Below are 19963 nucleotides of genomic sequence, written 5' to 3' on the forward strand. Positions count from 1 at the left end.
CCAGTTAGAGCTTCCCAGTAGCCCAAGCAAAATAGGAAATGGGAAACAAGAGTCATTTATATGATACGTCAGGCCCAGGAGAAAAAGAGATAGTTACTCCAAAAAACTTCCTGGGCACATGGGACTCACAGAACATCTTCTGTGAGGTTTGTGTCACTGGGTGAGAAGGAGGTCTTATTTAATATTTCTGGCTCAGTTTTCTGGCTCGTTGCTCTGGGAAAAGAAGCTCCTTCTCCTCTGATGAGCCTCTTCCTTGGCACAGAGGCCTCCCGGTCCTGCCTAGCCTGCCCAGCCCTCCTACCCCTGGCCTGGAATGTGAACAAACCTGCTGGTAAAACAAAAACACAGCCGAGCGCTCCGGGCAGGAGACGGGCCCAGCCGGCGGCCACGGGAAGCTCACCATGCATGTCCATCATTCCCGGGGAGGAGCTGTTCTCCGGGGTGGTCACCTCCGAGCCACACTTCTCATCTTTGCCCTTCTTCTTGTTCTTGTTTTTCTGGAGGAGAAAAGTGATGCAGAAACCGAGTCACTGAATTGTGCGTGTGTGCACGCACGAGTGAGACCCTGGGCAACGGGATGAGTATTTTATTCCGAGGACTCATCTTGGAGCCCTCAAGTTTCTGGAGGGCTCCACTGGCCTGCCTTTGAACATGTCCCATGAGGGGGTCCCCTTGCTTTGGGATCAAGAGGCCCTGTGGAGGGGAAGTTTCTGTGGGTGGGCTGTCGATGCTGGGGGTAATGCCACCTTGCTTGTAGGGGCTACCCCACAGGCCTGCAAACACCCTGGCTGCTGGGAATTTCCCCTGGTCAAAAGGCTGTGGTCACTCAGCCCAAAGCTGGTACAGGAATGCCAGGTGAGGGATGGAAAAGCTAGCTCATGCATTTCTACTATCTTCAGGCCCCAGACACTGCCTTCCTTAAAGACAGTCAGCTGACTTCCAACTGACTCTGGAGACCAGGCGAGGAGGGAAAGCCCAGGGAGGAAGCAGGGGTGAAGCAGATGCTCTTTACATGTGGTTCCATTTTTTTTTTTAAACTTATCTATTTGGCTGCACCAGGTCTTAGTTATGGCATGCGGGATCTTTAGTTGGAGCATGTGGGATCTAGTTCCCTGACCAGGGATTGAACTTGGGTCCCTTGCATTGGGAGCATGGAGTGTTAGCCACTGGACCACCAGGGAAGCTCCACGTAGGACTATTGTGGAAACAACCTAACTGCATCCACTGGAAAAAGTCCTGTTAAACAAAGTATAGTACATTCATTCAATGCAACGGTATGCACCAATTACAGACACCAGGGAAGCTCCTCCTGTCCAAATGCAGAAAGACCTGCAGAAATATCCACATATTAAAACACTTTGGTATCCCCGAGAGGTATAAAAGATGCAGAACACGTGAACAGGGTGCTGCCACTGGCGGTAAAGGAAGAGCATAAAGGAATGTGTGTGTGTGTGTGCATGCACACGCTCCCTGGAAGGATAAATGAACACTGGTTGTCTCCAAGGAAGAGAGCTGGGTGGGGTCAGAGGTACTCATGAGGATGGGATGCAGATTTACAAAAAGATAATACTGGGGACTTCCCTGGTGGTTCAGTGGCTGGGATTCTGAGCTCCCAAGTCGGCGGGCCAGGGTTCGATCCCTGGTCAAGGAACTAGATCTGACATGCTGCAACTAAGACCCAGTACAGCGAAATAAAAAATATATATATTTTTTAAAAAGATAAGGCTATTAAAAAAAATAAAGGAACATTTTTAAATATGCAAATGTACAGAGACAGATAGTTGACTCCAGGATCTTCAGGAGAGTATGAGTTTTCTTTATTCTTTATGGGGTAATGAAAACATTCTGGAATTACAGTGATGATGGTTGCAGCACTGTGAACGTACCAACATTGGCTGGCACAATTTAAAAGTGTGAATTTTATGCAGGTAAATTGTTATAGGTTTTTTTTTTAAAAGGGTTTATAAGTAACATTTGAATTTTGTAACATGGTTTACCTATTTGAGAATAAAAATTTCAAGAAAATTCTGAAGAAAAAAAATGATGTAACCATGCCATTAATGGGCGTTTAAAAACATGAAAAGCTGTCCTTTTCCAATGCAGATTCCCAGCCACCACCATCAGAGATGCAGATTCAGCTGTTCGGGGTGGCACCCGGGAACCTGCATTTTGTCAAGACTCCCAGGGGATCAAGTGCTCAGCCAGGCGTGGGACCCATCGCCCGAGAGGGAGCGGGCAGGAATATTGTACATCTCAGCTCAGAGATGACAGCGAATTAGCATCTAAGCGCTGTCTGCACAGCCACGCTAAGTTCTTCCAATATGATATACTACCTTTGCTCTGTTGCAGAAAACCCCAGGAGCCAGACAGTAATGCTCCAGTGCACAACAGAGGGGACTAAGACCCAGCAAGGTGGGGTCACCTGTCTGGAGTCACAGGTTAATTGAGGCTAGCCTGTCCAACTCCACAGCTAGAGGCCTCTGTCCAGCCCTGGGCTGGCCTGTCCTTCCCGACACCCCATCGATTACGCTTTCTCCTTGATCACAATCCATTTGGTGCTTCCCTGATGTCTGTTTCATGCTATTCTATAATTATCTTCCCCCAACGAGATTATAAATTCCTTGAGAGCGGGGACCACATCTTCTCAAATGCAACCGGCGTTTATACAACACCTAATGATGTGCAAGGCGCAGACATGGGCAGGAGCCAGAAGCTGCCTTCCAGGAGGCTGGCCGCACTCTGCTCTCCCTCCAGAATGGCCCACACTGAAGGCTGTGATGGTCTGTGTTGGTGCCTCTGGGGTAAAGCAGCCCTGGTGGCTCCATGAGCCAGGCCGGGACCAGAGGGGACGACATGCCACCACCATCTCAGCCCAGTGTCGACTCACCTAGGGGCTAACACGTGATCAAAGGGTCAAGAACAGCACCTCAGCCTTGCCTGGAGACCCCAGACTTGTGGGGCAGGTCACTGGAAATGGCAGAGGGAGGCTTTGCCCTGCCTAGTTTTTTTTTTTTTTGGCCAAGCCACGTGGCATGTGGGATCTTAGTTTCCCGACCAAAGGATCGAAACTGTGTCCTCAGTAGTGGAAAGCACTGAGTCCTAACCACTGGACTGCCAGGGAATTCCCTGCCCCTCCTTACGGCCCCTAGTAACCTACCAATCATGCATACTGTTATGACTGGAAGCACGTAGGTCAGTGTGAGCCACCCTTGCATGAGTAGGGATGGCACTCCAGGCAGAAGGAACAGCCCACGGGGAGGCTTGGTGGTGGAACCATTCTGGATTTTGACTGGAAATGATAGTAGCTGACCCAGGGTTTTTGAGGGTAACTGGCCTGGGAGCCACAGAGCTGCAGAACTGTCTGTGACATGGGGCAGCTGCCAGCCATCAATCCCTCTCCAAGATTAGGACAGCATATTAAAAAGCAGAAACATTACTTTGCCAACAAAGGTCTGTCTAGTCAGAGCTATGGTTTTTCCAGCAGTCACGTATGGATGTGAGAGTTGGACTATAAAGAAAGCTGAGCGCCAAAGAATTGATGCTTTTGAACTGCAGTGTTGGAGAAGATTCTTGAGAGTCCCTTGGACTGCAAGGAGATCCAAGCAGTCAATCCTAAAGGAAATCAGCCCTGAATATTCATTGGAAGGACTGGTGCTGAAGCTGAAACTGTAATACTTTGGCTACCTGATGCGAAGAACCGACTCATTGGAAAAGACCCTGATGCTGGGAAAGAATGAAGGTGGGAAAAGGGGATGACAGAGGATGAGATGATTGGATGGCATCACCGACGCGATGGACATGAATTTGAGTAGGCTTCGGGAGTTAGTGATGGACAGGGAAGCCTGGCATGCTGCAGTACATGGGGTCGCCAAGAGTCAGACACGACTGAGCAATTGGACTGAATTGAAGCTTAGGCATAGACACCAGGGCTCCCCCTAGTGGTCATAGTCACCACTCCGCCTGGAACCCTCCCCTTAACAACCGCCCAGGCTTCTCTGCGCCACTCTCTGGGGTCACCCTTCAACAGCAGCTCCAACCCCCAGAAGGCTCTCCAAGAGTAGAGAATATGTGACAGTTGCTGTGTGACTCTGGGGAAATGGCTTTGCCTCTCTGAGCTCATGTCTTCCCTTGTACAGAGTGGATACAGAGCTCAACTCCACAAGGTAATGTCTGACAGATGGTCAGGGGCCAGGAATGGCCCTATGATGATGGGGGAGGACCTGCCTGTCTGCAGGTACCACCATGCCCACCCCAAAACCATGGTGCTTAGTCTAAGAGAGGGGACATTTTGGCGCTAAAGTGTGGGGCAAATCGTGGGGCTCTTAGTCAGAAGAGGCGACTTGCAGGGGACACTCCCCACCTCTCTGAGGGCCAAACTCGGGCTGGACTATGGGGGAGGGGTAGACACAGCAGCCTCTTCAGCCCCAAGCTGGATCCTTCTGCTTTCCAAGTGCTCTGGCCCCCGGTCCCACATGGAGGGTGCAGTGGACAGCCAGACCCTGTCGCCACAGTGGGGAGCGTGGATGGGCAGCCCCACTTCAGGGAACCAGCCCCCATACTCACATCGTCAACTTTTGGCTCCGTCACGGGGACCCACTTGTAGATTCGCAGGGATGTGTCGCCCACAGTCACCCACTTCTTCTCCCTGCAGAGGATGAGGAAGAACCCGTTACCAGGGGGCTTCTGGGGTGGACCCCTGCTCACACTGGAGGGGGGCATGGGCCACACACCCTTGGAGCAGCTGTGACACAGCGACTGCCCCAGGTGGGGCTGAGAGAACATCTCTGGATCACACAGATGCGGATTTGAATCCCGGCACTGGCTGGGATCCCCTCCACCCCACCCCACCCTGCCGCCCTGGGTAAATCACTTCACTAGCCAGAGCCTCAGTTTCCCCATCTTTTCGACTACATGGGGTTGTCAACCTCTCCAGGTGGCCACAAGGATTACGGGAGACAAAGCTCGTGGACAGCTTTCTTGTATTTGGGTAGAAGTGCTTGGTAAGATGGGAGTGGGGCGGGTCACTGCCACTGGGATGATTCCTGTGGATGAAGGGAAACGGGCCCCAGGTTCCTCTAGCTTTCAGCACCATGGAACCAGCGAACTGGGCTACCTGAGCCCCTCTGGGCAGCAGAGAGATTGTCAGACCAACAGGGCATTTCCTCCAGTGGGGGTAGGGTAGGGATGGGAGGGTCTTCACCAAGGGCATCCAGGGGCGAGCCCCGCCCTCTTGGCAAGTCCTCTGAGGTCCCTGGGAAGGGAGGCAGGAGCAGACAGCATGAGTAACTACCCCAGGCTCTTCCAGGCGAGCTCCAGTTAGATCAGACAAGGGGAACAGAGCACGGGGGCAAACCTGGATGCCCAGTGGCCTCGGCCCCCAGACGCTGATACTCAGGGGTGGTGACAGGAAGCACAGCCCGGGCGGAGGGCAGCAGCCAGGTGGGAGGTTGCTCTGAGACCCTGCACTCAGAGATGGGCTTGAGTTCAGGGTCTCAGCTTCTAATGTCTGCACCGCTTCCCCTGACCCACCCTCAGCTGCATCCTGAACGCCTGGGGCACGGTTGTCAAAGGCAGCTTGACAGCGAGAAGCAAACCACAAGCCGTGGGAAGGAAAGCAGGTGACTAGTTTTCACCAAAGGTAATGATGATAATGACCACTCTCTCCTCCCACCTCTCTGCTCCGAGTATCATCTTCCTCCTCTAGTTATCACCCCAGCCTCCCAAGTTTGGTCCCAACCTCTCGCAGCCTATATGTCAGGTCCTGTAGCTTCCTGCCCCTAGCACTAGGGGTGACAACCAGAGACCATATATGCTTGAGGAAACAGAGGCTCACGGAAAGCTCCCCCAGAAGAAAGGCTGGGATTAAAACCAGGTCGCTGGGGCTCTGGAGTCCACATTCCCAGCACCAGACTCTGCCATCTCAGAGACGTGGGAGATCACGCTAAGGAAATCAGCTGATTCAAGGGCCCCATGAGATGATGTCGGGGCCAGACACACACCTGCTGCAGGTGGCATGGCAGCCAGGAGACCTCAGCAATTTTAGCAACAGGGGTTGCACCAGAGCCGAGAATTACGGGTGGCTGTGGGCACCTTGTCCAACCTCCCCGCCAAGACCTTGGCCTTGGGCCCTCCCCTCCATGGGAAAGTAGCCCTCACAAGCTAAAGGAACACATTCCCACCAGCTGGCACCAACCCACCATTGGGACTTCTGGGGACCCAGCTAACCAAAACCACAGACACTTTCACGCCCCAAACTCTGCCTGCATGGCTCCCGGAGTCCTCTGCTGGCAGAAGCTAAGGCCTGGCTTTGTTTTTAGTTCCCCAACCAGGAATCGAATCCTAACCCCCTGCAGTGGAAGCACTGAGTCCTAACCAGTGGACTGCCTGGGAAATCCCTAGGGCCTGGCTTTTATCAACATTTATTCTACTATGCAGAAGACTTCTGAAAGTCCCTTGGACTGCAAGAAGATCAAACCAGTCAATCTTAAGGGAGATCAACTCTGAATACTCATTGGAAGGACTGACTCTGAAGCTGAAGCTCAAGTTCCAGTATTCTGGTTTGGTCATCTGATGCAAACAGCCGACTCACTGGAAACAGCCCTGAAGCTGGGAAAGACTGAGGGCAGAGGGAGAAGAGGGCGTCAAAGGATGAGATGGCCGGATGACATCACCGATGCAATGGACATGAACTTGGGCAAACTTTGGGAGATGGTGAGGGATGGGGAGGCCTGGCCTGCTGCAGTCCATGAAGTCTCAAAGAGTCGGACACAACTGGGCGACTAAACAACAACAATAATTCTACTGTGACCGTTTCTAGTGCCTTCTGTGTGATAAGCACTATACACACTTGCTTTAATTTTCCCATAATCTCTGGTGACAGTAAATAGTCACCTTTCCTGTTTGATAAAGAAACTGAGGTAGGGGGAGGTGGAGTCATTCTCACCAGCGTTCACACCTCCCTGCCACGCTGCTTTTTGGAGTAGCTCCCCCTGCCCCCATCCCTGTCCCTCTTAGCCTTGAGAGAATTAAATAAAGGCAAGTACCTAAGTCACCATCCACCTGTCCCCCACCTCCTGGAGGCAGGATGGATGACCCACAACCCCAGTCTTTCCCCATCTCCATTCTGAATAATCAGAAGGTGCCTGGAAGGGACAGAGACATTCCAAGAAACAACCTCAGTGACAAAGCAGCCATCACAATAGCCATTGTGTGCTGAGGGCTTACTTCATACCAAACGCTTTATTTACACAGGCCTCTGAGAGGGGCACTGTTGTCATCCTGCTTTACAGATGAGGAAACGGGAAGCCCAGAGAAGTTATACCACTAGTTCATGGTCACGCAGCTAGTGCAACAGCAGAACCATGGCTGGACATGGGCTGTGACTCCTGGTATTCTGTCTCCCATGAAAAAAGCTAAGAAATGACTCCATAGAGCTCATCAGCCACAGAAGCTGGACAAAGAGGCACAAACTGCTCCAATCCCACCCAAAGGGCCACGCACTCACTCCTCACAAGCTGGTTTCCTCTGCCCAGGCCCCGGTAGGTCAGCAGATACAAGGCTTGATTGTGTTTAAAACAGAAAAAAAAAGTAACTGACTTGTAATACACAGGACAGCTCTTAGGGTATAAAGGGTGTTGGACCTGGGCTTCGCAGGCCACACGTGAGCCGAGATGAACGTGGCAAGTCGCAGGTGTTTTCCAGGGAGGTTACGGGCCCCGCAGGTTCTGAGCAGAACACGGCCGGGTTCTGGTGCCTCCCTTGGCCCCAGTTCCCAACTCCAGGCATTAGAAACTGTTCTTCAGTTCCATTTCTAGGTGTAGGCACTGAGGGGCCAGGAGTCAGAGGGAAGAGCGCTGAGACTCTGATCACAGCCTGTAGTCCAGCCAGCAGCCACCCAGGGAGAGACAGGCCCTGCAGTTCAGGGGTGAGATGCTGAGTGAGAACCCGGTACGTCGCAGACACGTCCACGGAGTGGTGGGTGTGTCATCAAGCCAGCGGCTCGGCAGTGCCTTAGGAAACAACACATGGACTTAGAGGAGCAGCAAAGAGTTCCTACCACCACCTCCAAACCCATCACCCTGGAACTTGCAGCCCCCTCAACCCCCAAGGAGTGTATTAGGTTGTACTTATCACCTTACATTTGTGGTGGCAGACAAGCAGCCAAGAGGCACGTTTTGTGTGGCCTATATGGTACTTTAAAAAATCAGAATCCATTGTCAGACTTGGAAAAATAAAACCAACAAACAAGTCAAACTCCACATTCAAATCCAGATTGCTGGCCATTCTCAAAAACACAATATGGCCATGAGGGACCCACACGCCCCGAGGAGCAGCGCCTCTCTCAAGATGGGCCCGTTGGCTCTCTCAGACCCCTGAGTCTCACCACCGCTAGGCACAGGTCTGGATTCACCACAACCTCCAGGCTGCAGCCTAACCTGGCCTTGATGGGCATGCCTGGAGCCCTCCTGTAACCAGCCAGGCTGAAGTGCCTGTCTCTTCCCCACCAGGCTGGGTTCCTGAACAAAAGGAGTCAGCTGGAAGAATAGAGCCCCAAACTCCCCATCCCACCACAAGCTCCTGTGTAAACTACGAGCACCCCTCTCCCTAGATCCTCCAGGCCGAGGCCAATTTTTAATGTTCCCTCAGGGTCAGCTCCGAGCGCTGGCCAACCAAGGAGACCCGACTCCTGCAAAGACAGCTCTGAAGCCGTCACTTCCTGTCCACTTCCCAGGGCTAGTCCTTGATGCTAGAGAAGGTCTAGCTATGGCTGGCTTCATCCTAACTAGGCCCAGGCCCGCCTGACCTGCCCTGTGCCTGGCAGGAGGGTCCCCTGAAGGTACTGAGGTGAGAGTCTAGGCACAGTCAAACCTGCCCTCCCCCAGGGACCCGTGGGAGCTCTCGGGGAACAGGCCTCTCTCCGTCTTCACAAGTCACTGAGGGACCCTTCTGACCACGGTCCCAGGAGTCCCTGGGCCTAAGCCTATTCCAAGGCTCCAGCCTTTTACCACCTGCCCAATGACTCCCACTTCCCTCTCTTCTCCACCCACATCGGGCCTCCTAACCCTGCCCCAGTTTCCCCCCAAAGGAGCCCACCATTTTGTTCTTCCTTCAACCATGTTCTGGCTGCCTTGCACTCCACCAGCTGGCCTTACTGGGGTATCAGACAGAAAGGAGAGGAGAAATAGCCAGTAGCTATGGACAAGGCGGCCACAGCTGGCTGCTGGCTTTTTCCAGAGGAGGGGAAGGGTAGGGCTTGGCAGAAGGGGGGATTTTTAGGGGTCACTGGGACTGAGGAGAAACACCACCCTAGGCTTACAGGCTGAGTGGTATGCTAGGCACCTCCATTCTGAATTAAAAAAAAAAAAAGAGATATGGGTCGTTGGGTTAATTTCAGATAAACAATGAATAATATATTTTAGTATAAGTATGTCCCAAACAGTGCGTGGGACATACTTACACTAAAAAAAAAAAAAAACTATTAAAAAATATTATTTTGTTGTTTATCTGAAATTCAAATTTAACTGGGTATCCTGTAATTTTATTTGCTAAATCTGACAACCCAGTGTCCCAGCCAGTAGGACGTCCCAGACACGGTTGGTGGCCACAGAGTTAATAAACAACCCCAAACCACAAGGGCTGACTGGAAGACACATTCTAAAGGCAGAGCGAGGGTAGGATTCGGCTTCTTGGTTCTGGGGAAACCTATGAAATAAGGTAAAGTCTCTTTTGCTTAGAACAGGCAAGAGGGGAAAAAAAATAAGCAAAACCAAGCTTCTACCTTACAGTAAAGGCAGCATTTAATGACCAGGGAAATGGCTCCCCACTCTAGTATTCTTGCCTGGAGAATTCCATGGACCGAGGAGCCTGGCGGGCTATAGTCCATGGGGTTGCAAAGAGTCGGACACGACTGAGAGATTCTCACACACACACACAGACACACACACATCCCTCCCCGTGTGAAGGATTAAGTGCTTTTGGCGACATGGTATTATTCCAGGAGGAGAGAAGGTACACAGGGACCCTTTGCTGTCATGGTTAGAGAAGTTATGTGGTTAGCCCAAGGTCACAGCAAGGAAGTGAACTGGAAGTCCAGTCATAAGATCCCAAAGCCTGAGGTCTTTAATGTACTTGACTCCTAGTTTCCCAAAACACAGAAAGGGAGAGAGGCATGTTCTCCTCCCCTCCCCCCCAAACCAGAGCCTGCTCAGCAGCACTGAGGGCTTCCAGGCTGGCTGCTCTGGGGCCCCCAGGGTAGAAAACCCCACAGCTCCATCTGCCCTCCCAGCAGAGCAGTTGGCGGGTGGGCCCTCCAGGAGCAGCTGTCAGGGTGCACGGGCCTCTGCCAAGCTGGGAACCTGGGGCAGAAGGCCCCATCAGGCCTCCTGAAGCACAGAAAGGCAGCGTGCCCCCACCCCTTTCTCACCTCTAGGCTGGTAACAGAAGGAACTCGGGCCCAGACAACAGCTCTTTCTTTGCCTAGGCGCTCAGGCAGGGGACAACTCCAGCCTTGCCTCTGAGAATCCCGCTGGAGAGGGGGTGGTGGGCTTGTTTTCCTGTGTGTGTTTTGGCCTGCAGCTGTTTCTGCCATTTTTAAATGGCTCCAGTCCCGGCACTCGGCGCCCTGCGCGTCAGGGGAGCTCCCACGGCAGGGAAGACTTGGATCTCAACTTTGGAAGGCCTCCCCTTCTCACGGTTCTGAAAATTCTTTGTCCCATTGGAGCCAAACCCAGCCCTCGGCTGGGCATCCGGCCATCTGCAGACAGCCCTTTCCATAGGAGGCCCGGGAGCACGTGGACTTTATTGATTTTCCTCTTGCCTTTTTTGTTGGGTTTGACTCAGAAAGGACAGCTAACTTGTGACACGGCTAGACTAGAGGCTCGCCCCCAGTGGTTTTGAGAGACCCAGGCGTTACTTGAGAAATGACACCCCTAAACATAAACAGAGCCCTCCACGGGGCCTTGCCGGGTTTTCGGGCTTTAAATAAAGGGGCAGAATGAGCCCGCGGGCACTGACACTCGAACGTCGCGGCGGCTCTTCTCCCTCCCTGACCCTGGTGAGGCCGTGGGAAAAAAATAATAAAGTTGAAATCCGGGAGCCGGGAGTTTTCAACAAGTCTGCCCCAACCTGGCGATCGGCTGGCGTCTCGGGCCTGGCCCTCGGGCCGATTCCGAAACAGACCCGGACGAGGCCGGGGAAACGTTCAGTCGTATTAATTACAACCAGGCCACGCCGGACGGAATCTAACGTGAACCGGAGAAACCCGCACGGCCCGACACCCAAGTCCCCCTCTTCCCCCGCGCAGAGAACAAAAACAACAGCTCTCTCCGCAAAACAAACACGAACCGCCGGGTTTGGAGCAGCACACGCGGCCCAGGACCGGGGTCTGGCCCCAAACGTTCGCTCACCCGAGCCCCCGAGCCCGGGTCCCGGCAGAGCTGGGCGGGAAGGCGGGGGGGCGCCAGGAGCCCCGGGCCCCGCGGCCGCAGCCAGCGTTTCCTCCTCGCGCTCGCCCCCATCTTTCTTCGTCGCCAAGAGCCTTCGCTCCAGGCAGCCCAAAGCGCTAAATTTAAACGGCTCGCGCTCTACAAACTCCGCAGACTCGAGGGCGCCGAGCCTGGGAGGCGGGGAGCGAGCGAGCGAGCCAGCCAGCCGGGGAGGGAGGGAGAGAGGGAGGCCCGGCGCGGGCAAGGGCGCGGGGGCCGGCGCTGCGCCGCCCGGGGCGCGCGGGGAGGAGACGGAGACGGCGGCGGCCCGCTCGGTGCCTGCACAATGGAGCTCGCGCTCTCCCCTCCGCCGCCGGCATCGCGGCCCCGGCGCGCGGGAAGCCGCTTTCATGTGACTTGCACAAAACGAAATGGCTTCTGGGGCCGGCCCCGAGCCCCCCTCCCGGGAGCCAAGCGCCGCGCCGGGGACTGCCCGCTGCTCCACCGCCCGGCCCGGGGCGCCTGTCGCCTCCAGGCTGCCGCCGCCGCGCCAGGTGGGCGACAGGCGCGAGCGCACCTGGGCAGCGGCCGCGGCCCCCGCCGCGCACAGGTGACCCGGCTCGCGCACCGCCCGCCCTCTCCAACTCCCGGGCCCGCGGGCGGCCCGGGGCGCTGCGCCCCGCCGGCTTTTTGTATCTGGTTTCGGGGTTCGGGGCGGCCGCGGCGCCGAGCCGGAGAGCGAACGAGCCGGCGCCTCCGCTTACCATTTGCGCACTTTCTCGATAGCCGCCATGACCCTCTTGATATCATCTTTGGCCCGGCTCCTGGTCTCGGCTCGAACCGACCTGCCCGACATGGTTCTGGCGGGGAGAGAGAGGCTGGGGGAGCGCGCCCGCCGGGTCCTGCTCGCGCTCCGCGGCGGCCACACTCGCGCCCGCCCGCCCGCTCACTCACTCACACACGGACACACACACACACTCGCACACATACACACACACACAAAGCCTGGTGCCGCCGCGCGCCCAGGGCCCAGTGCGCAAGCGCCGGGCGGCAGCTGCACCAAGCAGGGGGAGCAGCGCCGCCGCGGCCGCCGCCAGTGCGGCCTCCGGGCGCCGCCGCCGCGGAGCAGCGCCGGCAGCCTCTCCGCCCACCCGGGGGAGGCGCCCGCGACCCCCGCTCCCCAGGGAGGTGGCGAGGGGCACCTGGCTACCCCTGGCTCCGGGCACGCGGGATGGTGGAGGAGGCGGGCTGGAGGGCGGAGGTGCGCGCGGACACTTACTCGGAGGCCGCAGGTGCCGAGGGGTCCCCCGGGGAAGGCGGGCCGGCTGGCCGGCCGGCCGTGGAGGGGACGCATTCCTGGGGAGCCGGCGCGGCCGCCCGTCCGCGGGCACGGGTGTGTGGCAGCGGCTGCAATAATGCAAGTTTCCTGTGGGGCTCCGGACTTCTCAGAGTTGAAGGCGCCGATTCGGGGCGCGAGGTGCTCTTGGAAAGAGTTGAGAAACGCGGACCTCTGCTGGCCTTATGCTCGGTTTAAAGCGAGCTAGGACGTCGCTTCCCTGTCTTTCGTCCTTTTGGAAAACTAGGGTGGGAGGAAAGGAGTTGGGGGTGACCACGAGAGACATTCGACCTTGCTTCTTAAATAGCTTTCGGCGCAGGAAATGCTCGAAGATTATTTATCAGCATTTCAAGAGGGGCTCTTAGACATTGCCTCTAGTGATAAGTTGCCCTCGCCATAAATAAGGGAAGCGAACCCACGCTGGGGTTTCTGTCCTAGAACCAGATTTGAGCTTAAGCCACACCTGATGTAAGTTCAGGGCTCAGCTCAGCTGCTGCTACCGCACAAATGACCCTGGCAGGTAAAGGAGACTGGCCGGCTACTAGGAGGACTTCTGGGCTGGTGTCTTCCCCGCGGTGCCTCAAGACAGCTCTGCACCAACCTACAATTACCAGGATAAGCCATCCTTGTGTTCAGCTGCAGCTAAACTGGTATTGAACAGAGCCGCTTTGTGCCCAGATGGATGTTCCGGAAAAAGAATGACCCCTGTCAGTAAACCCAGTGCCTTGGAGATCAACTAGCCCAACAAGTTGTGAGCTAGGTGTGTGACTACCACTCATTCTTAAACCAAGCCCTTTGCCTCAAGGTTTTGGTGGGGGAGAAAATTTTCTGGTGCTATGGAGTGGAAGCTCCACTGAAGGCCTTTTCCTAGGCATGTCCTTTTACCATCCTGAACCCCAAGTTCCTAATGTGAGGACTACTTGGGAAAGCATGTCACAGCAGGTCATAAAACACAGGTCCATATCACTGGTGCTCTGACTTACCTGACCAGCAGATACATGCTTAAAGTTACACATAACATTTAAAAACATACATTTGAGTCAAAAGTAGAAGATATAATTTAAAATCCAAATACTGAATGATGAATGGACAAATGTGCATATTTAGTACAGTGGAATATTATTCAGTCATTAAAAAGGAATGAAGTACTGATACATGCCACAGCATGGATGAACTTTGAAAACATCCTAAGTGAAAGAGGCCAGTCACAAAAGGACAAATATCGTATGATTCCACTTACATGAGTTATCTAAGCTAGGCAAATCCATAGAGACAGAAACCAGATTTGGTGGTTGCCAGAGACTCTGGGGAGTGGGGAATGGGAAGTGACTTCACATGTGTATGGAGTTTCCTTTCTGGGGGTGGAGGGGTGATGAAAAAAAGTTCTGAAAGAAGATAATGGTGACTGTGAATGTGCTCTATGCCACTGAATTGTGTACCTTTAAATTGTTACAGTGTTTGGTGGGGTTTTTTTGGCTGTGCCACTCAGCTTACAGGATCTTAATTCCCCAACCAAGGATCAAACCTAGGCCCTTGGCAGTGAAAGCACTGGGTCGTAACCACTGGACTGCCAAGGAGGTCCCACAGTGGTCCATTTTATGTTATGTGTATTTGACCACAATAAAAAGAAATTCAAATATCCAGCTTCTATAGACATGTCAGATCTGCAAACTGGGCACCGTGTGCCACATGGCAACAATCAGCTGGAGCTGAGGAGCCCTGTACCCTGTGGATACAGCTCCCCAGGTCACCACTGTGTCACCTAGTCACTGTACTCATTTGTGTTACCACATGGCCCTGAAGGCATGTATGTTTTTCATCTCCGATTAAACTACAAAGCTCTCTACAAATGTTCTTTATAAATCTAGTGTGGCACTTTTTATAGTTTCCTGTCTCCTGCAGATATTTTTACACTTCTTCCTTTCAACAAAGCACAGTTGTTTTATAGTCTGTGTCTAATCATTGATATTTGAAGTTTCTGAGAGTCTGTTTCTCCTCGTTCTTACTCATGGTGTCCTATTTCCTTGTGATCTGCATGATTTTCTCTGACCTTGCTGGACCCTGTATTTCCAAATTTATTTATAGGGATAATGGGAGGCCTAGAATGAAGCTATCTTCGTCTCCAGATACTTTACATTTGCTTCTGCCAGGCTCCTGAGGGCACTGCTAGTGCAAAATGACCAACATCCATGTTCAGGGGGCTTCCCTGCTGGTCCAGTGGCTAAGACTCCGAAGGAGCTAGATCCCACATGCCGCAAGTAAGAGTTAGCATGCTGCAACTAACAAAAAAGATCCCCCATGCTGCAACAAAGATTGAAGATTGCATGTGTCTCAACTAAGACCAAATAAATAAATATTTGACACCCAGGTTCAGGGCTGGCGGGTCCCTGGACCCCCAAGTGATACCAATACAGGTTACCTAAGTGATGAGACTGATTTGCTTATTGTACCCAGAGTGGGGTCAGTGAGTGCTGATAGGCCTACACATCCCAAATTTCTGTTCAGTGACCTCATGTTAATAGTTTGAAATCATGTTTACACTACAGAAATTGGCAAATGCTCAGACAGCATTGACAATGATGGCATCATAGTCAACAAAATAGTCCGAAATGCAGTACTTGGATGCAATCTCAAAAACGACAGAATGATCTCTGTTCATTTCCAAAGCAAATCATTCAGTATCACGGTAATCCAAGTCTATACCCCAACCAGTAATGCTGAAGAAACCAAAGTTGAATGGTTCTATGAAGACCTACAAGACCTTCTAGAACTAACACCCAAAAAACATGTCCTTTTCATTATAGGGGACTGGAATGCAAAAGTACTACGTCAAGAAATACCTGACAAATTTTTTGACAATAACAGACAAATTTGGCGTTGGAGTACAGAATGAAGCAGGGCGAAGGCTAATAGAGTTCTGCCAAGAGGACGCACTGGTCATAGCCAACACCCTCTTCCAACAACACAAGAGAAGACTACACATGGACATCACCAGATGGTCAACATCGAAATCAGATTGATTATATTCTTTGCAGCCAAAGATGGAGAAGCTCTGTACAGTCAGCAAAAACAAGACCAGGAGCTGACTGCTGCTCAGATTATGAACTCCTTATTGCCAAATTCAGACTTAAATTGAAGAAAGTAGGGAAAACCACTAGACCATTCAGGTATGACCTAAATCAAATCCCTTACAATTATACAATGGAAGTGAGAAATAGATTCACGGGGTTAGGTTTTATAGACTGCCTGAAGAACTATGGACGGAGGTTTGTGACACTGTACAGGAGACAGGGATCAAGACCATCCCCAAGAAAAAGAAATGCAAAAAGGCAAAATGGTTGTCTGAGGAGGCCTCACAAATAGCTGTGAAAAGAAGAGAAGTGAAAGGCAAAGGAGAAAAGGAAATATATACCCATTTGAATGCAGAGTTCCAAAGAATAGCAAGGAGAGATAAGAAAGTCTTCCTCAGTGATCAATGCAAAGAAATAGAGGAAAACAGTAGAATGGGGAAGACCAGAGATCTCTTCAAGAAAATTAGAGATACCAAGGGAACATTTCATGCAAAGTGGGCTCAAAGGACAGAAATGGTATGGACCTAAAAGCAGTAGAAGATATTAAGAAAAGGTGGCAAGAATACACAGAGGAACTGTACAAAAAAGATCTTTATGACCCAGATAATCACAATGGTGTGATCACTCACCTAGAGCCAGACATCCTGGAATGTCAAGTGGGCCTTAGGAAGCATCACTATGAACAAAGCTAGTGGAGGTGATGGAAGTCCAGCTGAGCTATTTCAAATCCTGAACGATGATGCTGTGGAAGTGCTGCACTCAATATGCCAGCAAATTTTGAAAACTCAGCAGTGGCCACAGGACTGGAAAAGGTCAGTTTTCATTCCAATCCCAATGAAAGGCAATGCCAAAGAATGTTCAAACTACCACACAATTGCATTCATCTCACATGCTAGCAAAGTAATGCTGAAAATTCTCCAAGTTAGGCTTCAACAGTATGTGAACTGTGAACTTCCAGATGTTCAAGCTTGATTTAGAAAAGGCAGAGGAATCAGAGATCAAATTGCCAACATCTGCTGGATCATCAAAAAAGCGAGAGAGTTCCAGAAAAACATCTACTTCTGCTTTATTGACTATGCCAAAGCCTTTGACTGCGTGGATCACAACAAACTGTTGAAAATTCTTCAGGAGATAGGAATACCAGACCACCTGACCTGCCTCCTGAGAAATCTGTATGCAGATCAAGAAGCAACAGAACCAGACATGGAACAATGGACTGGTTCCAAATTGGGAAAGGATTATGTCAAGGTTGTATGTTGTCACCCTGCTTATTTAACTTATATGCAGAGTACATCTTGAGAAATGCTGGGCTGGATGAAGCACAAGCTGGAATCAAGATTGCTATGAGAAATATCAATAACCTCAGATATGCAGATGGCACCACCCTTATGGCAGAAAGTGAAGAGGAACTGAAGAGTCTCAATGAAAGTGAAAGAGGAGAGTGAAAAAGCTGGCTTAAAACTCAACATTCAAAAAATGAAGATCTTGGCATCTGGTCCCATCACTTCATGGCAAATAGATGGGGAAAGAATGGAAACAGTGACAGACTTTATTTTCTTGGGCTCCAAAATCACTGCAGATGGTGACTGCAGCCATGAAATTAAAAGCCACTTGCTCCTTGGAAGAAAAGTTATGACCCACCTAGATAGCATATTAAAAAGCAGAGACATTACTTTGAAACAAAGGTCCATCTAGTCAAAGCTATGATTTTTCCAGTAGTCATGTATGGATATGAGAGTTGGACCATAAAGAAAGCTGAGCGCCAAAGAATTGATGCTTTTGAACTGTGGTGTTGGAGAAGACTCTTGAGAGTCCCTTGGACTGCAAGGAGATCAAACCAGTCAATCCTAAAGGAAATCAACCCTGAATATACACTGGAAGGACTGAGGCTGAAGCTGAAGCTCCAATACTTTGTTTCGCCTGATGCGAAGAGCCGACTCACTGGAAAAAACTCTGAAGCTGGGAAAGATTGAGGGCAGGAGCAGAAGGCAGAGACAGAAGATGAGATGGTTGGATGGTGTCACTGACTCAATGGACATGATTTGCGTGAACTCCAGGAGACAGTGAAGGACAGGGAGGCCTTGCGTGCTGCAGTCCATTGGGTTGCAAAGTGTCCGACACGACTGAACAACAAAATAATATATCAGGACCCTTCCCCAGCAAGCCAAGAGCTGGTGATAAACATCTGCCAGCACACCAGTGGTGAAGCCCATTATTGTGGTCATTCTAATAAGCCTGCATTATTGTGGGCAAGGTCTAATCTTCCCCCATGTGGATCCTGGACTTCGATTTCTGATCTCTTGCCTCAAAAAACCATTCACACTAAAGTTCAAATATGCTACGCTTGGCGAATATCTATAGGCTTCAAGTGGGCTCCTTGCTGGATTAGTTTTCAGGATTCTTTTTTTCCTTGAGTTTTGCCTAGTCCTTACTATCTTGTCAGCATGTGGTGGCTTTTAGGATGTTTTAAAATGTGTTTTCTAGCATTTTTAGTTGCTTTCAGCTTGAGTGTGAGTCTCAATAACTAAGTACCCAGGCTGGAAGTCAAGCTCTCACTGAATGTTTGTGATTATTTCAGACACATTGAAAGAGTGACTGTGAGGTTCCAGAAGTGAGTTATTTAGCCATGACTTGTATTTTGACCTTTCTGTGCCTCATCTGTAAAATGGGGATGAAAATAAGACTTGCCTCATAGAGTTATGTGAATTAAAAACAGTATTTGTCAAGGAAGGAGGGTGGGATAAATTAGGAGTTTAGGATTAACATATACACATGCGTTCATGCCTGCTCACTTGTGTCCAACCCTTTGTGACCCCATGGACTGTAACCTGCCAGGCTCCTCTGTCTATGAAATTTTCCAGGCAAGAATACTGAGGTGGGTTGCCATCTCCTACTACAGGGGATCTTCCTGAACCAGGGATCGAACCTGTGTCACCTGAACTGGCAGGTGGATTCTTTACCACTGCATCACCTGGGAAGCCCAACATAAACACACTGCTAAGTATATAAAATAGATAACCAATGAGTACCTACTGTATAGCACGGAGAATTATACTCAATATTTTGTAATAATCTATAAGGAAAAAGAATCTGAAAAAGAATATACACACACACATACACATACACACATATAACTGAATCATTTTGTGTGCACACCTGAAACTAACATGACACTGTTAGTAAACTATACTTCAATTGAAAAACATTAAAAAAAACCAACCCAGTATTTGTCAAGAATTTAGAACAGTGCTTGGCACATTGTAAGTGCTAGATACCAAAATGCATGCTAAGTCACTTTGGTCTTGTCCGACTCTTTGCAACCCTATGGACGGTAGCCTGCCAGGCTCCTCTGTCCATGGGATTCTCCAGGCAAGAATACTGGAGTGAGTTGCTGTGCCCTCCTCCAGGGGATCTTCCCCAAATACCAAAAAATATTTGTTAAATACCACCCTCTATGATCTTCGCATCAGTATGCCCCATGGTGGGGACTGAAGTCAAACTACTCTTCCTAGAACTGGTAAATTCAACTCTTACTTCACTCCCCCCCCCCGAGATGAAGGCTCATTCATCAAGGGGTGGGAGTTTGGTGTGGGGGAAGGATAAGAACACAGATGGAGGCATGTGACTGTGAGGAAGATGCAGACCCAGCCCTGGCGTTTCTGGGTAGACTTGGTCTTCGCCTAGCAACTTGCAACCGAGTACTGTTTTCATAAACAGAGGAGCTTTAGTGTTTGGGGAACATCATTAGCAAGGCCCAGCCAAGGGGGGAACTTTGAAGGGAACACTCTAACCACAGGATGAAATACAGCCCCTTCCTCAGAGACAGAGACAGAAAGGATGAGCTGCAGAGTTGGAAGCGTCCCTCCTTGTGCAGAAAAGGATGCTACCATCCCACAGTCACAGTCTGCAGAGTTCCAGCCAGAGCCCCTCTCCCCTGTGCCTCTGGACTGTGCTCCCCACTCTATAGTCATCAGAATGTGGACAGCTGTAAATCAGCCCCCTGTGAGGGCTCTTGGGACACTCTTGTCCCTCCCCACCCAGAGAGGATTGGCAAACATTCACCAGCATCCCATTGGTGGAGCCCTATGTGGTCCCAGTTCATTGTAGGGAAGGTCCCCCCACATTGTGGGCCT

The 19963-nt window shown here is 51.2% G+C and overlaps 1 protein-coding gene across 4 annotated transcripts in view; it reads right to left on the reverse strand.

Moving 5' to 3' along the window:
• Window positions 1–12468, reverse strand: part of BCL7A (BAF chromatin remodeling complex subunit BCL7A) — a 30340-nt gene extending 17872 nt beyond the window's left edge. The window contains exons 1-3 of one of the 4 annotated variants that reach the window (XM_055404821.2): window positions 12188–12468; window positions 4564–4645; window positions 326–497 (exon numbers count right to left, since the gene is read on the reverse strand). In XM_055404821.2, the coding sequence (XP_055260796.1) occupies window positions 326–497; window positions 4564–4645; window positions 12188–12279 (346 nt within the window). In that variant the 5' untranslated portion in view covers window positions 12280–12468. The remainder of the gene's footprint in view (window positions 1–325; window positions 498–4563; window positions 4646–12187) is intronic. The other 3 variants (XM_055404822.2, XM_055404823.2, XM_055404824.2) reach the window with 3 other exon arrangements.
• Window positions 12469–19963: the final 7495 nt, after the last annotated feature.

This window comes from Moschus berezovskii, chromosome 19 (genome assembly GCF_049115385.1).
Source record: "Moschus berezovskii isolate FMDL1 chromosome 19, NW_MosBer_1.0, whole genome shotgun sequence".
NCBI classification, from domain to species: Eukaryota; Metazoa; Chordata; class Mammalia; order Artiodactyla; family Moschidae; genus Moschus; species Moschus berezovskii.